The sequence below is a fragment of the Danio aesculapii genome, chromosome 6 (genome assembly GCF_903798145.1).
Source record: "Danio aesculapii chromosome 6, fDanAes4.1, whole genome shotgun sequence".
NCBI classification, from domain to species: Eukaryota; Metazoa; Chordata; class Actinopteri; order Cypriniformes; family Danionidae; genus Danio; species Danio aesculapii.
The window spans coordinates 24,295,970-24,312,757 of NC_079440.1; the positions used below are offsets into that span (position 1 = coordinate 24,295,970).

The 16,788-nt window shown below is 39.3% G+C and overlaps 1 protein-coding gene across 4 annotated transcripts in view; it reads right to left on the reverse strand.

Moving 5' to 3' along the window:
* Positions 1 to 2,878: 2,878 nt before the first annotated feature.
* The window catches only part of znf644b (zinc finger protein 644b), a 33,451-nt gene continuing 19,541 nt past the window's right edge, over positions 2,879 to 16,788 (reverse strand). For all 4 annotated transcript variants that reach the window (XM_056459803.1, XM_056459801.1, XM_056459802.1 and 1 more), the window contains 5 exons: positions 11,206 to 13,935; positions 10,505 to 11,053; positions 4,612 to 4,737; positions 4,406 to 4,511; positions 2,879 to 4,329 (listed from right to left, as the gene is read on the reverse strand). In XM_056459803.1, the coding sequence (XP_056315778.1) occupies positions 4,116 to 4,329; positions 4,406 to 4,511; positions 4,612 to 4,737; positions 10,505 to 11,053; positions 11,206 to 13,918 (3,708 nt within the window). In that variant the 5' untranslated portion in view covers positions 13,919 to 13,935 and the 3' untranslated portion in view covers positions 2,879 to 4,115. The remainder of the gene's footprint in view (positions 4,330 to 4,405; positions 4,512 to 4,611; positions 4,738 to 10,504; positions 11,054 to 11,205; positions 13,936 to 16,788) is intronic.

The window sequence follows — 16,788 nt, forward strand, 5'->3', positions numbered from 1 at the left end:
TAATATAGGCAACCATAATTGTGCTATTACACAATAGCTGTGTCGAATTAAAATTACGACCTTTTGGTTATAATTAAGTAATATGCTACGAATTAAATTTCATCTTGCATATTAGATGGAAACCTGTTAAAATAGCCGACTGTAATTATGTCGTCATAATGGAACGTAATGACGTGTCTTTAGGGCAGCCGATGATTAGGACCTGCTGTCAGCTGCTGAAATGAACCGAAGCAGCCGAGCGTGCACAGCGACATGACTCGCTATTGTTCGAGGCTTGTCAACATATTAACCTGAATTCCCTGCAGTCATCCACTATACCGAATTAGTGCACTAGACAAGGAAAGGGAACTCGGGGAAAAAAAGGAGGCGGACTAATTGAAAAACAATTGGCGGGAAAGCGCATTAATTAATAGGCTCTATACCGCATGTCAGATGATGCCCCGAGAGCTTGAAGCCTTTAGTAAAAACCGTCCATTAGAAATAATTTAGAGCGAATGAGCGAGCTAATTTCTCATTAACCTTTGTTATAAGACCTAGTTCCACATAATTAGGGACGATACAGTTGCAGTTTCACCTTTAGTTTCAGAATAAATGGCATATAAAATCATATCAAGCAAGAAATACAGTAATAAACACAGAGACAAGAGGAATGGATTTCCTGCTCCAGAAAAGCTGACTGTGGTGAACCTCAGACAAGCCATACAGATCTAATTGAATGTGACAAGGGCTAAAGCATATTTTTGGAGCACCAAAATGGTGCATCCCAAACAGGTTTCATCCTTGTCAAAATGTATTGATTTCTCTGGTTTTGTGGAGTGGTTGATGTCTCTCTTACTCAGCGGTCAGCGGGAGAGGGTTGGTTTAAGCGGGTTCAAATGGAGGGCTGATACTAACACCCCCCTAACGAGTCTGAGAAACTGAATTGAACTTGGCCTGTCTTTCATTGTTTTACAGAAGCTCTAGTGGCAAAGTATTCCAACTGTTTTCAAGCACCAAGGTATAGGCCTACATAAATAATGAGATATTGTGTAGCAAAAGACTACGTTATATGCGTTAAGTGACCGGATGCACCTACATGCATATCCAATACTTTATTTTATTATTTATTTTACCGGACAGGGGGTTGGAGATGAGTAGTAAAAGGGGGAGAATGAAAGAGCACGATCTTGTGGCGTCCGCAAAGGTGATGAATTTCTCTTGGCCACAATCAGTGCACCTGGGTTTCCTTTGGTGTATCCAGAGGTAAATAATTGATGCGAGGATAAAAGCGTTTGTGAGGGGGAGTGAGACATTCAGACAAGGGGGTGAAAACCCGGCCAGAGCCCCTTCTACCATTCCCCCTCTCAGCCCGAGCTTGGCCCCTCGCCGTTTGGTGGCCCCTCACACCGCCCCTTCGGACGAGCGCTTGAAGTGCAAATCTGTGTTCTGACTTGTTCCTGGTTGCTGTCAGCATGTTTTCCTCTTGTCAGTGGCGATTGACTGGGGGCTCGTCTCACCCTTGTGCCGGGACTGTAGCGGGATCATTGACAGGCCAGTGACACTGCCCAACCAGATAATGGAAACCTATTGATTTTTTTGTTCTCACACTCTCTCTTTTCCTCTCTTTTTTCACAGATGAAGTGTAGGCTCTTACACTTTAGGAATGACCGAAAGCAAAAGCAAGGGCACGGTCGACAATGATGAAGACTTGGTCACTTGTCCTGATCTCCAGGTCGCTCCTGCCACTTCCGAAGAGGAAGAAAAGTCAAGACAAGTGGCAGTCTTAGGATACAAGAAAAGCAGAACGTAAGAGGGAAAGTGTCCATCAATCAATCAATCAACCAACACTATCTCCTGATGTTTGTGTCTGGTGCACCTGAGACTATAGATCGGGGGATAAATGTAATGTGAGCTAAACCCTCTCTATTCTTCCTGCAGTCCCTAGTCTGCCTTTGTCACAAGCACGCCAATGAAATATTAAGAATGTGCTTATCTGCCAGAGGGCAGTTTTAATTACCACCTTAGGTTACGCTATTAATATGAAACAACATATCATGCATTCTCTTCCTTATGCATTCTGGAGGTTCAATTGAACAAATAAAATATGGTGATTAATCGAAAGCCTCTTTCTTGTTTTCCAAAGCAGAGTCATAATGCCTCCAGATTCAGATAAGATTTGCTCTCTTGCACACCGAGAAGGGATGACACTTGTATACTGTTTTAATGGAGGAATCTCCAGAGAGCAGGCCTCTTTGATTCACTGCCTAATGATAAGCGTGCTCTGGTCTGTCAGCAGCTCGGCCCCGTGGCAGATGGCTGGTGTGGATCTTACACATTTCTTTATGTTCCTGCCTCCCCCCTCGTCCACCCTATTCTTAAAGCTGCCAATGGTATAATGGAAAAACTCAATCCTGGTCATGGTTAGCTCAATCTCATTATAATCCCTCGTTTTTTATTCATTCGGCCCTTTGGGACACTGTCTGCCCACCGTGCAGCTTCCAGCCTTGGTGGAGTGTCTTTTGATTCGGCCAGGAGAGCCTAATGAAGTCACAGAGAGATACAATTATTTCCCAAAGCAGGGGCATTAATGTACTCCAGATTCCCTCCGGAGGAACGTGATGACAATTGGTTTGTACAGCTTTGATCGCCAGTCTAAGCCCTGCCCGGGACAAACTGTGAGGTCGCCCCCCCCGGTCCAGACGCTTACTGATGAACCTGAAAACAGACCCCGGTCAAGCCGCTTTCTCTGATATTATCAGAGCTTTGGCTCTACACAAAGGACCGAGCTGATATCATGAACATCCCTGATACTTACATAACAGACAGAGCCTTTGTCAACAAATTAGTGCTAGCGTAAAAATAACATGACAACTACAGCAGACACAGAACGATACAAAGCTTTAAATCACAATTACATTTTAATTGGCTATTAATGACTTAACAGAGACGTAAATACAATGTGTTAATGCTTGCTCAGCTCATTAGCACAATGTATTCTTTGACTGATCGATACTGTATGTGCTTGCACATTATCATCACCAAGTAAGGGTACATAGTTACATGGTAACTATTTGAAGGGCTGACCAGGACACGGAGGACTGTTTCTCCATTTGGTCATTGCCTACAGCTTTATTTACAATCAAATGCTAAGAAACCATTTACCTCAGAAAGAATGAGTGGCAAAGATTCCCTTAAGTATCCTAAAGTGAAACATGGTAATTAGTTGTGTTATTATGATTAAGTTTGGACTTACATTCTAGCACCGTAAAAAAAATGATGAGCAAAATAGCATTTGCAGGGATTTCAGCAATTTGCAACGATATTATAGAACAAGGACCTTTTTTGACATTATCTATAACTAATTCATATTGCATCATGACAGTATTGCCCATGGTATTACTAAACAACTAGAAAGCTTTGAAAAATATTCATTGATATATTCATAAACTTCACAGTTCATTTCTTTGATAATAGCATTAAAAATATTGTAATAACTTGTGTGTTACATGTTTTAGGTATACGCAACATGACATTTTTCCCCCTTAAAATCTTAAATGATGCATAAGAGTATATATAAGAATACTTAACCAGAAATGAAGCACTATTTTTGTAAATATATTATGTTAATATAATCTCTTAAAAATAGGATATATGCTTTTTTATCAGTGTAAATAAACATTGTGGTGCAAAATTACAGTAAATAGCTATGCGTCCATGAAGCTGATCAGTTCTAATCAGTCGACATGTTCTAAACAGTGACCTCTGAATTCAATTATTTGGTCAGTTTCCAAAAAAATCCAATTGCTGGATTTTAGACTCACAAGTCACAGCAGCTGAGAACTGCAGTCCGCAACGAGACTGTCTAATGTGCACATCCAAGCTCTAGATATATCCAAACTCTTAATCTATGTTGCAAATAGCATGCCCTTATGAATAACCGAAGATTGATTCAATAAAATTGAAAAAAAAAAATGAAAAGGAATAATATGCAATATAATAGAAGATTCTCCAAAGATATCATATATATTTCTATTCTGTATGAATATCTATATGTATATACAGTAGTATGTGTGTATTTGTTTACGAACATGTGCAGAACAGGTGTACAGCAAGCATAGCTGGTGTGTAAACGTGGCTTAGGAGACCCCCTCAGGCAGACTGAGAGGAGGGTGTGTATCCAGGATCAGGCGCTCGGGGGGAGATGGAGAACACAGCTCTTTACACAGCGCTGAAACCTCCACCATACCTGCACCCACGCCGGGGATACTCGTGTGCATAAGATGCCTCTGCAAGTGCTTGATCCAGTCTTCCTGAATTGACTGAGGACCCTGGAAGATCAGATCGCAGAACCTGGGGGGGAAGAAAGACAGATATGAGAGCTCCTGGCAGTGGTGGGAGAGAGTGTACAAGGAGTGCTGTAAAGTACCTGCAGGTCATTCTGTAGATCACTTCAGAGACGGCGTGTGAAGATGAAAACACCTTCCTTTTTGGCCCAGGCCTTAATCTTGGCCTCTTCTGTTTACAGTCATATGCTGTAAAACAAACAATGTAATTATCATCGATGGAAGGCAGAGTGGATAGACAATTCCATTTGATTTCGAACAGATTGGAAGGGCAGATATCAAACCCTACTTGTTCCTTCTTCTAAGGCGATTTTCTTCCGTCGTGCATATGCTCGCAGATGATTGGACAGGCTTACGCCACTGTGGAACGTCATGTTGCAGTGGATGCATGTCTTGTTGTTGGCTGCAAACTTCTCTGGATCACACATAGAATAAAATATAAAAACAAAAAATTGAGACTATGATTAGCTAAAAACATATTACATTTTTTTCTGTAGTCCAACCCACTCATGACTGATCTATTAATAGCAAAACCAGGGTTATACAGCTACATGAGTGTGTAATTTAGAAAAGGAACACAGCAGCTTGAAGAAAATAAAACTGTGATTCCCTGAGTGTCATCACCTCCCACTCCATCTGTTTTCATATAATAAAGATCGGCTGTGTTTTTGAGGACATGTACTTGTATGTTCACAGTAAGTATCGGGTTGACGGTTTGTTTGTTTTTTAGGGACAGTGTTTGAAACTATTCATCTGCTCTTGTTGTACTTTTAGATGAAACGTGTCTGATTAATATTGTTATATGAATCTACTATAGAAAATTCCAAAGGAAATAATACATTATAGAAATGTGCCTTAATCAAAAATGGTTTGCATTAAGTAATGCATGAATACATGAATATAATTATTGGAAATATTGGTTTTCCATATGAAGAGAATTCTAAAACATTATAGTGAGTATCTTATGGAATGGACAATAGGGGCTTCAATATTTCAAATATTGTGTTATTTTCCAAATTATTTAGCAAAATTAATTATTTAACAAAAATTGAACTTGTTTAGAGTCCAAAAGCTGTTTATTCTTGCATCCTATCTACACTATTTTTAAATTGTTGTTTTTCAGCATCCTAAATCATGGGTGCCACTTTTTTTTTTTATTCTATGGACATTTTCATATATTCAGTGGTGGAAAGAGTACTGAAAAATCATACTTAAGTTAAATTACTATTACTTGCCTAAAATGTGGTGCAAGTAGAGTAAAAGTATCTGTTGTAAATATTACTCAAACTATGAGTAAAAAGTAGCCCTTTCAAAATTACTCAAGAGTAGTGAGTATTATGCTGTAAAAAGCTGATGCATTTACATGTAACTTGTGGTTGTGTGTAAACGTAACATTCTGTAGTGCATTAAAGTATTGCCCAGCAGGCACACAACGTCATAAGACGTTAATAATAGATTTAGGTTGTGATGTCAGGTGACCAAAATTCAATGTCTAGCCTGTGTCTAAGGACGTTTTTTTTTATGGATGTCCAATAATGACGTCAAATGATATTGATTTTTGATGTTGGAAAGGAACCAAAATCCAACGATCAGCCAACATCTTAAACCAACATCATACTGACGTCAAATACTGACATTTATTGATCAGGTATGGCAACCAAAATCCAACATCTAATAGAAATCATAGTGGTAATGTCCACACAACGTCAAGCTGTAACATCATTAGATGTTGATATTTGGTTGATTTTAGGTCGGGCGTTAGACACTGACGTCGGCCTGACGTTAAGTTCTAATGTCAACCTGATTTTCTTTTCTAAACAAAATGCAAGCTCCCCACAACATTGGGGTACACCGTAAATCTGATGTCATGTTAATGCCTTGTGCCTGCAGGGTGTCATCATACAGTAAACATCCATCATCTTCTCATTAGTGACATGCATCTAAACAGTCTCTGGGTCAATATGTGTAAAGATTTTGGACATCTTGGACAATTTTAATGCTTCCAAACAGTTTTTTGCAATTATAAAGCACACGTCTTGAGTTAGTTCAGTATGATGTGATTTGCCTTCTGTGTGCGATTTGATTGGATAGGAATCACAGGACAAATTTTTCCCTATAGGCAAAAAAAAAAAAATAAGGTAGTGATTGCAAGTTGAAGAAAAATAGAGGTGTAAAAGTACTGATACTGCTTTAAAAATGTACTTAAGGAAAAGTAAAAGTACACATTTTGAAAACTACAATTTAAATGACAATTTATGAGAATAAACCACTCCATTACAGTAGTTTGAGTTTTTGTAATTTGTTTCTTTACACCACTGCATATGTTACATTTGTGGGTCGGTGACATTATACATTATTGTTCTATTGTTTAGTTAATAGCTATAATACAAATTAGATTAAATTAAAGATATACATATACGTAGACAACAAAACTAGTCAGAGTTCATTTTTAGCAAAATTAAGATTTACAGCATACATCACTGAATAAATAAGCCTGGAGGAGCTGAATAACTAAGCCTGTAAGAGACACGACTATTTGAAAATCTGGAATCTGAGGTTGCTACAATCTAAATACTGAGAAATTGACCTTTAAAGTGGAACAAATTGAGTTCTTATTCATGCATATTGCTTATCAAAAAATAGGTAAAATTACGTAGGACATGTGGGACATTTACAAAATATCTTCATGAACATGATCTTTATTTAACATTATATAATATGGTCTAGTGTCAAGTCAGTCATTTGATTACTTTGGGTAATAATAATAAAATTCTATTCCATTCTATTCTATTATAATTTATAATAATACAAAATATTATACAATACTCCATATGAAAGTTCTTTATTGGCATGCCAATATCCATATTTAGTCTTTTTTTTTTTTGGTTAAAAAAAGACGCAATTACAGATATATGCATCTAAACTGTTCTGAAAAGCACAAATTGAGCCTCACTGAACCTCCAGCAAAAGCTGTCAGTACTCCACCTTCAATCAAAAAGCTCCAGCAGAAGATAAAACAACAGAGCCGATTATATGAATCTGGCTGAACAATCTAATCAAATTTGGTGATCACTGTATATCCAATTAAAAAGGACAACCTGATTCGGAAACGTCATTAATCTTTTATTCATTTAGTTTTTTAATTAATGAAATGAGAGTTTTATTTGGGTAGACATGAAACAAAGATGTGCAAATACAGCTGATGTGTTTCCAGTAGTACATGAAAGAAAGCTATGCGTTTTACATTTGAATTTCAAAGCCACTTTTGATGACATTCATTCTTTTTGTACCTGCTACAATATTTCAATGAGTGGCAAACTTTTACTCGGCACTGTCTGAATCTTGTGTTCCCTCTCTCTTTTAATGGCATCAACTGGCAACTTCAAGGTTGCAGGAAGAGAACTTTGTCTTAAGTATGAGGCATCTGTCATGCATATTTAATATGGAGTGTATGATTGAAATTGGGCTTTAAGGTGCACTGTAAATAATGAAGGCAGTCGAGGTGGAAAAACATATGAGAGCAGGTGTGAAACAAAGCTGTGCAGTCATGCTACACTGTATTGATCATCTCTACCCATGCTTACAGTAAATATCTCAAATCAATGCAATAGCACTTAAGAAACTACTTGATTATTTGCACTTCAAGGACTGTACCTATAAACAAAAGACTAACAACAATAAAACCCCTATGTTACGGGAATAAAGAATGTTCAACGCTGGTTGTGACCCAGATATCTGAAACCTCACCTGTCTGTCACTCTCGGATTCTTTGATTCAACATCACTCGAAACAAGACAGATCACACGCTCAGCTGTCAGCGAACAGGCAAAAGCTTCTTGTCATGGAGGGTTTTGTTTTCACTAAAATTGCTCGGTATCAATGGTGCTTCCCAGCTTTCTTTGTCCATTGACAATGCATATGAAAATGAATGGCCAATTAGGATTCTACTGTTTTAATATTAATAAAAAAATCTATGCTAAATGGACACTAGTTATTGTCAGCAGTAGGGGTATCAAAACGAATTTTAATTAATAACCTCTTTCTGCTTTTCGTCAAATGGATCAGGAAATACACAGTGCACCTTGTGCTCTATAGTGCAGGTTAAAAGTAATAAGACAGTCACTTTCACAAACTGTGCAAGAAAGTTCCAGAGAAGAGAAGCAGCCCAGCTAAATGCCCTGGACCCTATTATGGGTAACTGAACAGTATGCATAACAAGGATTACAGATCAAGATCTAAGAATCTGGGTAGGAGTGTGAATAGTGTGAAAGTCAGAAAATATGAAGGTATAAAATTATGCAAAGCTTTAAATGTGAAAATCTGAATCTTGCAATAAAAAAGTATATCGGGAAGCCAATTTACCAAGGAGGAGCCTGTCAGGAGATCATCAAAAGATCATTATTCATATTTACTAAAGGGCAGTGAACTGTTAACGTATTCAGTGGAAAATATTTTTTAAAACTTCTTTAATGATAATAATATATAATTTTTGCTAGTCTACAGAACAAACATTTGCTATACAATGATTTGCCTAATTACCCTAACTTACCTAATTAACCTAATTACCTAGTTAAGCCTTTAAATTGCACTTTAAGCTGAAATCAGCTTTTAGAAATGAGATATTAAAACTATTATGTTTAGGAATGTGTTAAAAAAACTCATTTCCATTAAACAGAAATTGGGGAACAAAAAATATGAGGGCCTAATAAGTCAGGAGGGCTAATAATACTGACTTCAACTGAGCATAAATGAGTACACTGCTTACAGATATCTCTTTTATTTCTTAATGTGGATTAGATTAGACAGTACCACAGTCCAAGATCACAGTCCAAAATAATAATACATATAAATAAACAGGAAAATTGAAGAGAAACAAAAAATTTTTGTTTAAAATCTGCAGTTTGTATTTTTTTTCCAATAACCTGTATGAATAGCAATATATTATCTTTCTACTATCTTTCTACTTTGTACTATATTTTCTATTCCTAAAGATGCGACCAAACACTTGTTTATTGGATGTAAATGTTTAATGTATTAATGTAAATGCACAGCAGGGTTCTTACAACTTCAAATTCCAGCACTTTTCAAGCACTTTCAAGGTGCATTTTTATGCTTTTCCAGCACCTAACAACCACGGTAAATTACATTTATATATGCTCTTGGTACTTTTTCACATTTAAATCCATTGTGCTATTTAAAAAAAAACATATGACATTTCAACTTAAATTGTTGAATACTTTGGAGCATTGATTTATTGGAATATTCTACCCAAAAATGGTAAATAAAAAAAAAAAAGATAAAAGTTGTGTTATTGGATGAAGTACTACCTAAAGTTGATATCTTAAATTTTTTTTGGGTGTAGTAGCAAGTTGACATGTCTGTTTTAAACTATTCCTGAGCGCTTCGTTTGACGTTTTTAGGTGCAAATATGCAATCTGCATGAATGTCTCCTAAATACGCGCATGCGGTGAACATTTGCGGTGAAACTGGTCGCACGGCAACAATTTTATGCACTTGCACAAATGCTCCCAAATATATTTTGAGCTCGCATAGATAAAATTTCGGGCACATGTGCAACCAAAACCGTCGCAATTTCAAATTCAAGCAGGTTCAAACACTTTGTCCAAAATCCAAGCACTTTCTAACCTTGAAAACACTATATTAAAAATCAAGCATTTTCCAGGATTTCCAGCACCCGTACAAACCCTGTATAATGGCTATATTCACTGAGAAATTGATAAAAAATAAAAATGTATGCAGAGTATTTTATATATATATATATATATATATATATATATATATATATATATATATATATATATATATATATATACAGTAGTTAAGGGAAAAAGGAAATTCTATTAAAAATGGGGTCTAATTATTAACCTGTTCACCTCTTAGAGATGCTTCCACAAACTGAATCTTTTGGTAAGAATACATACTTACACATGAACAGATTTCTCAATAATAGCTGAGAGCCATTTCTTATATAAGTTCAAGAAGACTATTAATGTCTTAAAGATAAGCTTACCCAGCCTTGCTGCTGAAATGCAATAGTGGTAAGTCAAAGAAACTCTGTATACCAGAGTATCTGAATATAAACTAGGCTTCTCAATGCAATATAGTATTACATTCATTTTCTGGCTAATGACAAATCAATGAGTGACTGTATGGTTCCTAACCTTGGCTCCAGGTAGGATCAAGCTTCACAGATGGTGTTCTGGGTATGCCACCACAAGTGGAGGAGATGGTCAAAAGAGTGCTGCCTTCCTCTGAGTGATCTTCGACCTCCATTTCCTGCTCCACTTTCCTATTTCCCAGCAGATCCTCTAAAGTGCTAGACTGGACCTTATCGGTCTTCTTCGTCTCCCTGTCAACCTTGGGGGGTCTGATCATTGCCCAGTGCCCTTCATCTGGTGTGCTAGTGCCATGATGGATCTTCATGGGAATGCCGGAGGATGTAAGAAACAGGCCATCGCAGCTGGCAAACTTTTGGGAGACAAAAGGTTTAGATAATTGTGGTCTGGAACCAAACACTCTCATAATGTTCCTGTACTCTGTTTCATCCTGAAGAAGTTCAGTCAGAATGCAGAGAGGTGACTTGCTAGCACCCGAAATAGGCCTGCCAATCCGCTTCAGGTGGCCCCGCACATGATTGGAGAGGCCAGTCTTTGTGTCAAACCAGCCCAGGCACAGCGGACAGGTGTGCTCGGTTTTAGACTCTGGCTTATCTGCCATGATGAAAGGACATAATTACTTGAAATGAATAAGTTACACGAAGAAATGTTTGTACACATACATAAACATAGGTTATGCATGTGTGATTTTAGCTTGAGAGCATGATCTAAAATCACAATGACAAGGAAAGGTGAGCAATAATCACCTTTTCTGATTCTGCGATTCACTGAGGGTATTTTTCTGCGTATGCGAGGCTGGCGGTCCTGAGATGCCACTTGCTCGGGTGACACCACGTGACGAGCATCATAACTCAGCCCCACCCTGTATAGGTGTCCTCTGACATGATTTGACAAACCCACCCCAGATTCAAACACTGCAGGGCAATAGGGACAGCACTTCCTGCCCACCACAGAAAAAGGACTGACAACATACTCTCCGTAAGGGTCACTTTGCTGATAAACAGATTCATCAGGGTTATCCTCACTTATTGTACTTTCAATACACTCCTCTTTTATTATAAATGTACGAATCTCATCGCTGTCCTCTTCTATGCTATCGTCTGGATTAGAATTACTGGCATAGTCAGGAATGTTGTTGTTGAAAGGGATGAAATAATCACTGGATGTATTGCTTTGAAACCAATCCGGAGACTCTTTGGTGCATCTGCTGAAATCCTGAGCACCTTCATAGTCATCTCCCTCTTGTGGTATGCTAGAGTCCCATTGTGGAGATTCAGACTCGCATTCTGGAAGACGCACATAAGGAATATCGGCATGGGTGTTGCGATAAGGGATTGACATTTTTCTTTTGGAGGGTATTTTGTGCCTTAGCGTTTGCAGAGCTAAAGTACTGCTGGTTGAAGGATCTTTGGGACAGCTCTCAGTGCCAGGGTTCAGACAGCCTGCTTTACTCACGATCTCTGTTTTCGCTGTAAGATGTGCGTCAAAGCTGGAAAGATATTTTGTCCTCTTTTCGGAGACAGTGCTTTCATATTCTTGATTGTCTTCTTCGACATACGGGAGACCTGTTGTCACGTCTATTTTCTCTGTAGGCAGAGGGGATAATTTGCTTGGCTTGTCACTTCTCAGTGAGAATGGTGACAGCTTGTTTGCTGGGCTGCCAGGGCTCCATTTGATCAGTGAGAGGCTGAAACCGTCACAGGCTTTTTGCGTTTCTTCGCTTCTCACATTAAGGTCAGCTGAGCCATTGGGCCTAAAGGGCAGCTCACCTCTGTCCTTAACTGACCGTTTCTCTGTGCTTTGAATCTTTGGCATCGGTAAGGATGAGTCCTTGGTTTTGGGTTGATCATCCACATTGCTGTGTGGTTGAGGTTCATAATCATCATAATATGGCTGCCTGTGGATGAGCTCCACGTGCTTTCTAAAACTAAATCTATTATTACTCGTAAATGTGCAATTATGACATGCAAAACAGTCTTCAGTCTTGGCACATGTGTTGTGGTGAGCTGTGCACTCATGCGCCTCCACTTCGGATGTAGTCATGTGATGACAATCCTCACAACAATAAGGCTTCTCCTTCTCATTAGTTTTGCCACAACGGATTAAAGTTTTGGGGCATTTCGTTCCAAAGACGCACTGGGGACACTGAAGGCAAGCTCTTCTTCCCTCGACATCTATCTTACTGAAACCTTTAATCTCTTCCATCAGCCTTTCCCTCCGCACCTGGTGGATTATCATGTGCTTTTGCAGAGAGGTTAGGTCTCGGAATGAACGCCCACACTCTCTACATATAAAGGGTCGGGGAACGTGTTCTTGTCTCACCTTATTATTCCTATCTAAATGATACATCATATGCCTATGCAAATGCCTCTTCTCCTTGAAAGTCTCATTGCACTTTGAACATGGGAAAAAGGACAGCTCCTCGCCTGTTTTTGTCTCTGTCTTTAACCGTGCCAATTTTTCACCCATGTAGGTGTTTGTTTCTACGTCGTTGCCGCCTTCATCACATCTCTCTTCCTTCTCGCTTGAAATTAGCTCCTTCATGGCAGCTGACTTGTCGCAGAATTTCTCCAGGCGCAAGCCGGCATATGCTTTCAAACTTTCCGGCTCTTTCCTGAAGGCATGTTCTTTGTTAATGGACGACTCAGAATCAGACTCTTCATCAGTAAGGGAAATCTGGGATGCATAATCAAAGCCATCATAAACCTCTCCTCCATTGTCAGCCCTCTTCATGGCACAATTTTTGCGCATTCTCCGTCTTCGGTTGGCAGGTGGAGTTCCATCAATCTCCACCTTTGTTCTTACCCCATCACCTGCTATGCTGCTTTTCAACAGTATCCGCATGAACTTCTCCTGCAGGCCCCAGTTCAAACCATCACAGTCATCAGAAGAACTCTCTGACAACTCAGAATCAAAGTCCCATAAGCACCCTGCTTTGATTCCCTTTCTAGACAACAGTCGGCTGATTGGCCTGTTATCCAAGCCTTCCCCCACCAGCACATCTAGGGGGGCCTCACGGTCACTGTTGTTTGATTCAGATGAGGCCCGTGCGGACCGCACTTTTAGGGCGCACCCTTCTGCTTTCTGCTGGGTGTCTGATTGAAGCTCACTGGGAGGCGGTAACACCTCGGGGCTGGTGTCTGTCCCGGGCAGAGGGGACATGTCTTTGTTGTGGACGCTGGACTCCTCTGAGGTACAGTGTGAAGCAGCTCCATTAACAAGTGCTCCTGAAGGCAATGAGTCGTTTGTGCTGGGGGCAGCAGGGACGCTACCACAGACAAATGGGTTCGGCTGGACTCCATTTAAAGGGTTTTGGTGACTGTCCAAGGGCAGGGGCTCTGGTGGATCCAAGCTGTTATTGTTGTTGTTGGGAGAAGATGTGCTTGTCAGCTCTTGAGTGTCATCAGAGGAACATTCTACCCCTTTGTCTTCCTCTGCACTCTCTTTTACTGCCGCCATAACAGAGACAACACAGTCTGCAAAGAGGAGAGAAGCAATCAGTTATAAATCAATCAGCACTTAGATTAGATTAGATTCAACTTTAGTTCAAGTACAAGGCAACGAAATGCAGTTTCGGTCTAACCAGCAGTGCAATAGCAGCAAGTGCAGGATACAGGTATAAGTTATAAAGTGCAGTTATAGAAAAACTATGGTAATATTTACAGATGGATGTACTATGAACATGATTATATACAGGTGTATTAGCTATGAACAGATTTACAATAAATGAATATATGTACAGGACGCTATTAATAATCAGAAGTGTGCAGATAGATAAACATAATTACAAATGTCCATGTGCAGTGGGTAAGTACAGTTCAAAGAAAAGAATATACACTTCCATAACAAAAATCATTTCCAATTTTTTTAAAGGTCCATACAAGTCACTTTTTTTTACAAATTGTATATTGCAGATTTGTCTTTTTTATTATTATCATTTTTAATAATGCCAGTATTAATAACAGTATTAATGGTGGCCTAAAGAAGATGGACATCTTTTTTTACTTTCTTTGTGCAACAATCCAAGGCTCAAACACCCACTGTCATCACTTTTTTTCACAACACACCCCAACGTTAGCCCTGGAAGTCCTGGTGAGGAAGCTTAATTATGTGAATGCACCTCTGGGATCTAACCTTCCTGTTTCTCCCACCAAAGTTCTCAGCCGCCTGCTAAAATTGACCAATTTCCATGGGAACAAAGCACACCACCAATAAGATCATATTATTCTGTCTTATCACTCTCTGATGGTGCCAAAGCGCATCCCAGCACGAGACTGTTGTTGCTTCAAACCTGACAAATTGGCACACTGCACACACATACATAGAGTGACTGACTGACACACACATACATTCAGGTAGAAACGCTCCCGTTCATGACTAGCCAAAGAAATATACCTCAGGTGTCATCAGCCAATCTAATTATATTTGATGGTTTTCAACAGCTCGACACCAGCAAACCTGTGGGACAACAGGACTGTGTTTAAAGGCTGTGTTAAAGGGGCCCAGGCTTGCTGTTGTCCTGCTAGACCACAGTGTATGCTCTGAGGATTTGACATTGAGCACTAGCTGCTCTCAACAGGAAGCCGCGTTGCTAACGAAGTGTTAAATTCAGTGTTAATGAGTGGCTTCACTGTTACCACCTCCTAGGTAAACCTTCCGAGCTCCATATTCTCTCCATCTGTTGGGGTGTGAGGGGCTTTCGGAGGGAGAACAGACGCTCTGCATTTAAAAACGAACTTCACTGCAAACCCCTAAACAGCAGGGTGGCAAAGCCTCAGAATATGATTTCAGCTTTAAATTTACAGGCCTCATTAGCTTCCAGTTTCCACACTGATCTGTTCCATACATAACAAACAGGGTTCAACTGCAATGCGTCTTTTAAAAATTCATTTGCTTCTATTTACTTCATTTAGTCAATGTTAAAAGGCTGCCTTTGCCTTGCTGGAAGCTATTTACAAGGATTATGAGCTTAAATACATTTACGCTCTGTGCAGAGATCAATCTGAAGCGATTAGCTCTTTTTCTCAATCTCGCTCTAACCAACTCTCTTTCTTCCCTCTTGGAAATATGCTCAGTAATGAACATGTTTGAATTCGCAAACAACAATGAATCAGAGGAGGTCTCCCTGTGATCAGTCTAAATTAACTGCACAAGTAAAAGAGCACTTAACACTTACACGACACACATATGTCATGTGCTCTCTCTCTCTCTCTCTCTCTCTCTCTCTCTCTTTCTCTCTCGGTCCCTATTCTTTCCATCAGCACTTGTTCTAACACTCGAGTTGCACCTCATCTTGAGGTTACTGCTGAAAAAATAAGAGGTGATAATTGCATATTATCATTACACATTATTCTGGAACCCCAGAAGGTAAACTTTTCTTGGATATTTATTAATCATAGGAGAATACAGTCTTCTTGCTATGTTCCACTTTGGTGTCATCAACTTTTCCCCCCACTTACAAAACTAAGCTTGTGACAAAAAGTCTAAAGTTGAAAGTATATGTTCCTAGAATACAATTACATGTTGTAGTACTGCAGAGAGCTGTAAAGTGTGTTCTATAAATATGAGACAAATTCACAGGGACAAAGAACTCAAATTAATCTCTATTTAAAAATAACGTCTTAAAGTAGGGTGAAGACACAGACCTATATTATTCCAATTTTTCTAAAAATGTGAGTTAAGAAACAGAAACAGATTACCCGCAACTTCTCATTCAGTCAGCTGAAGCTATGAAACCTCTCTTAGTTTCCTCAGACTCTTCCCTGAAAGGAGACTACAACAACATTCAGAAAGACCAAGTGGGACAAGTCATTCAGAGCAGTTAGCTGTCTATGTGAATCGGCAACATGCCCAACTCCATTTCACTTTATCCATTACTCTCTCTCGCTCTCTCTCTTTCTTTTACCTGTCCTTCTTCTCCCCATCCGTTCACAGAAAAAAAAGCATCTGAACAAAGAGGGTAGGCCGTGGCCCCTCAAGTACAGAGCAGAGAATCTTCCTCGGTTAATGGGAGTTATTGATTTGTTTGACACACTGTGAATTTATGAAGCCGCCTCTCAAGTGTGAGAGACTAACAAAGCACAGCTGTGAGCAAACAAACAGGTAGCTATTCAACCTGACACCTCACAGAGACTGAGGAGAGCCTGTCTTTCTCTTCTTCTTTTGCCACGTTGAGGAAAATCATTGAGTTCAACTCAAACACACAGAGCAGCAGTGACAGGAGGAAACTCTTGCAGAGTTTCGCAGCATGGGCTGCTGCTGATGGGACAAAAGATGTTTTGGAGATTTTTCTTTTTTTTTTCAAGTGAACAGTCATATATTAGGTCATT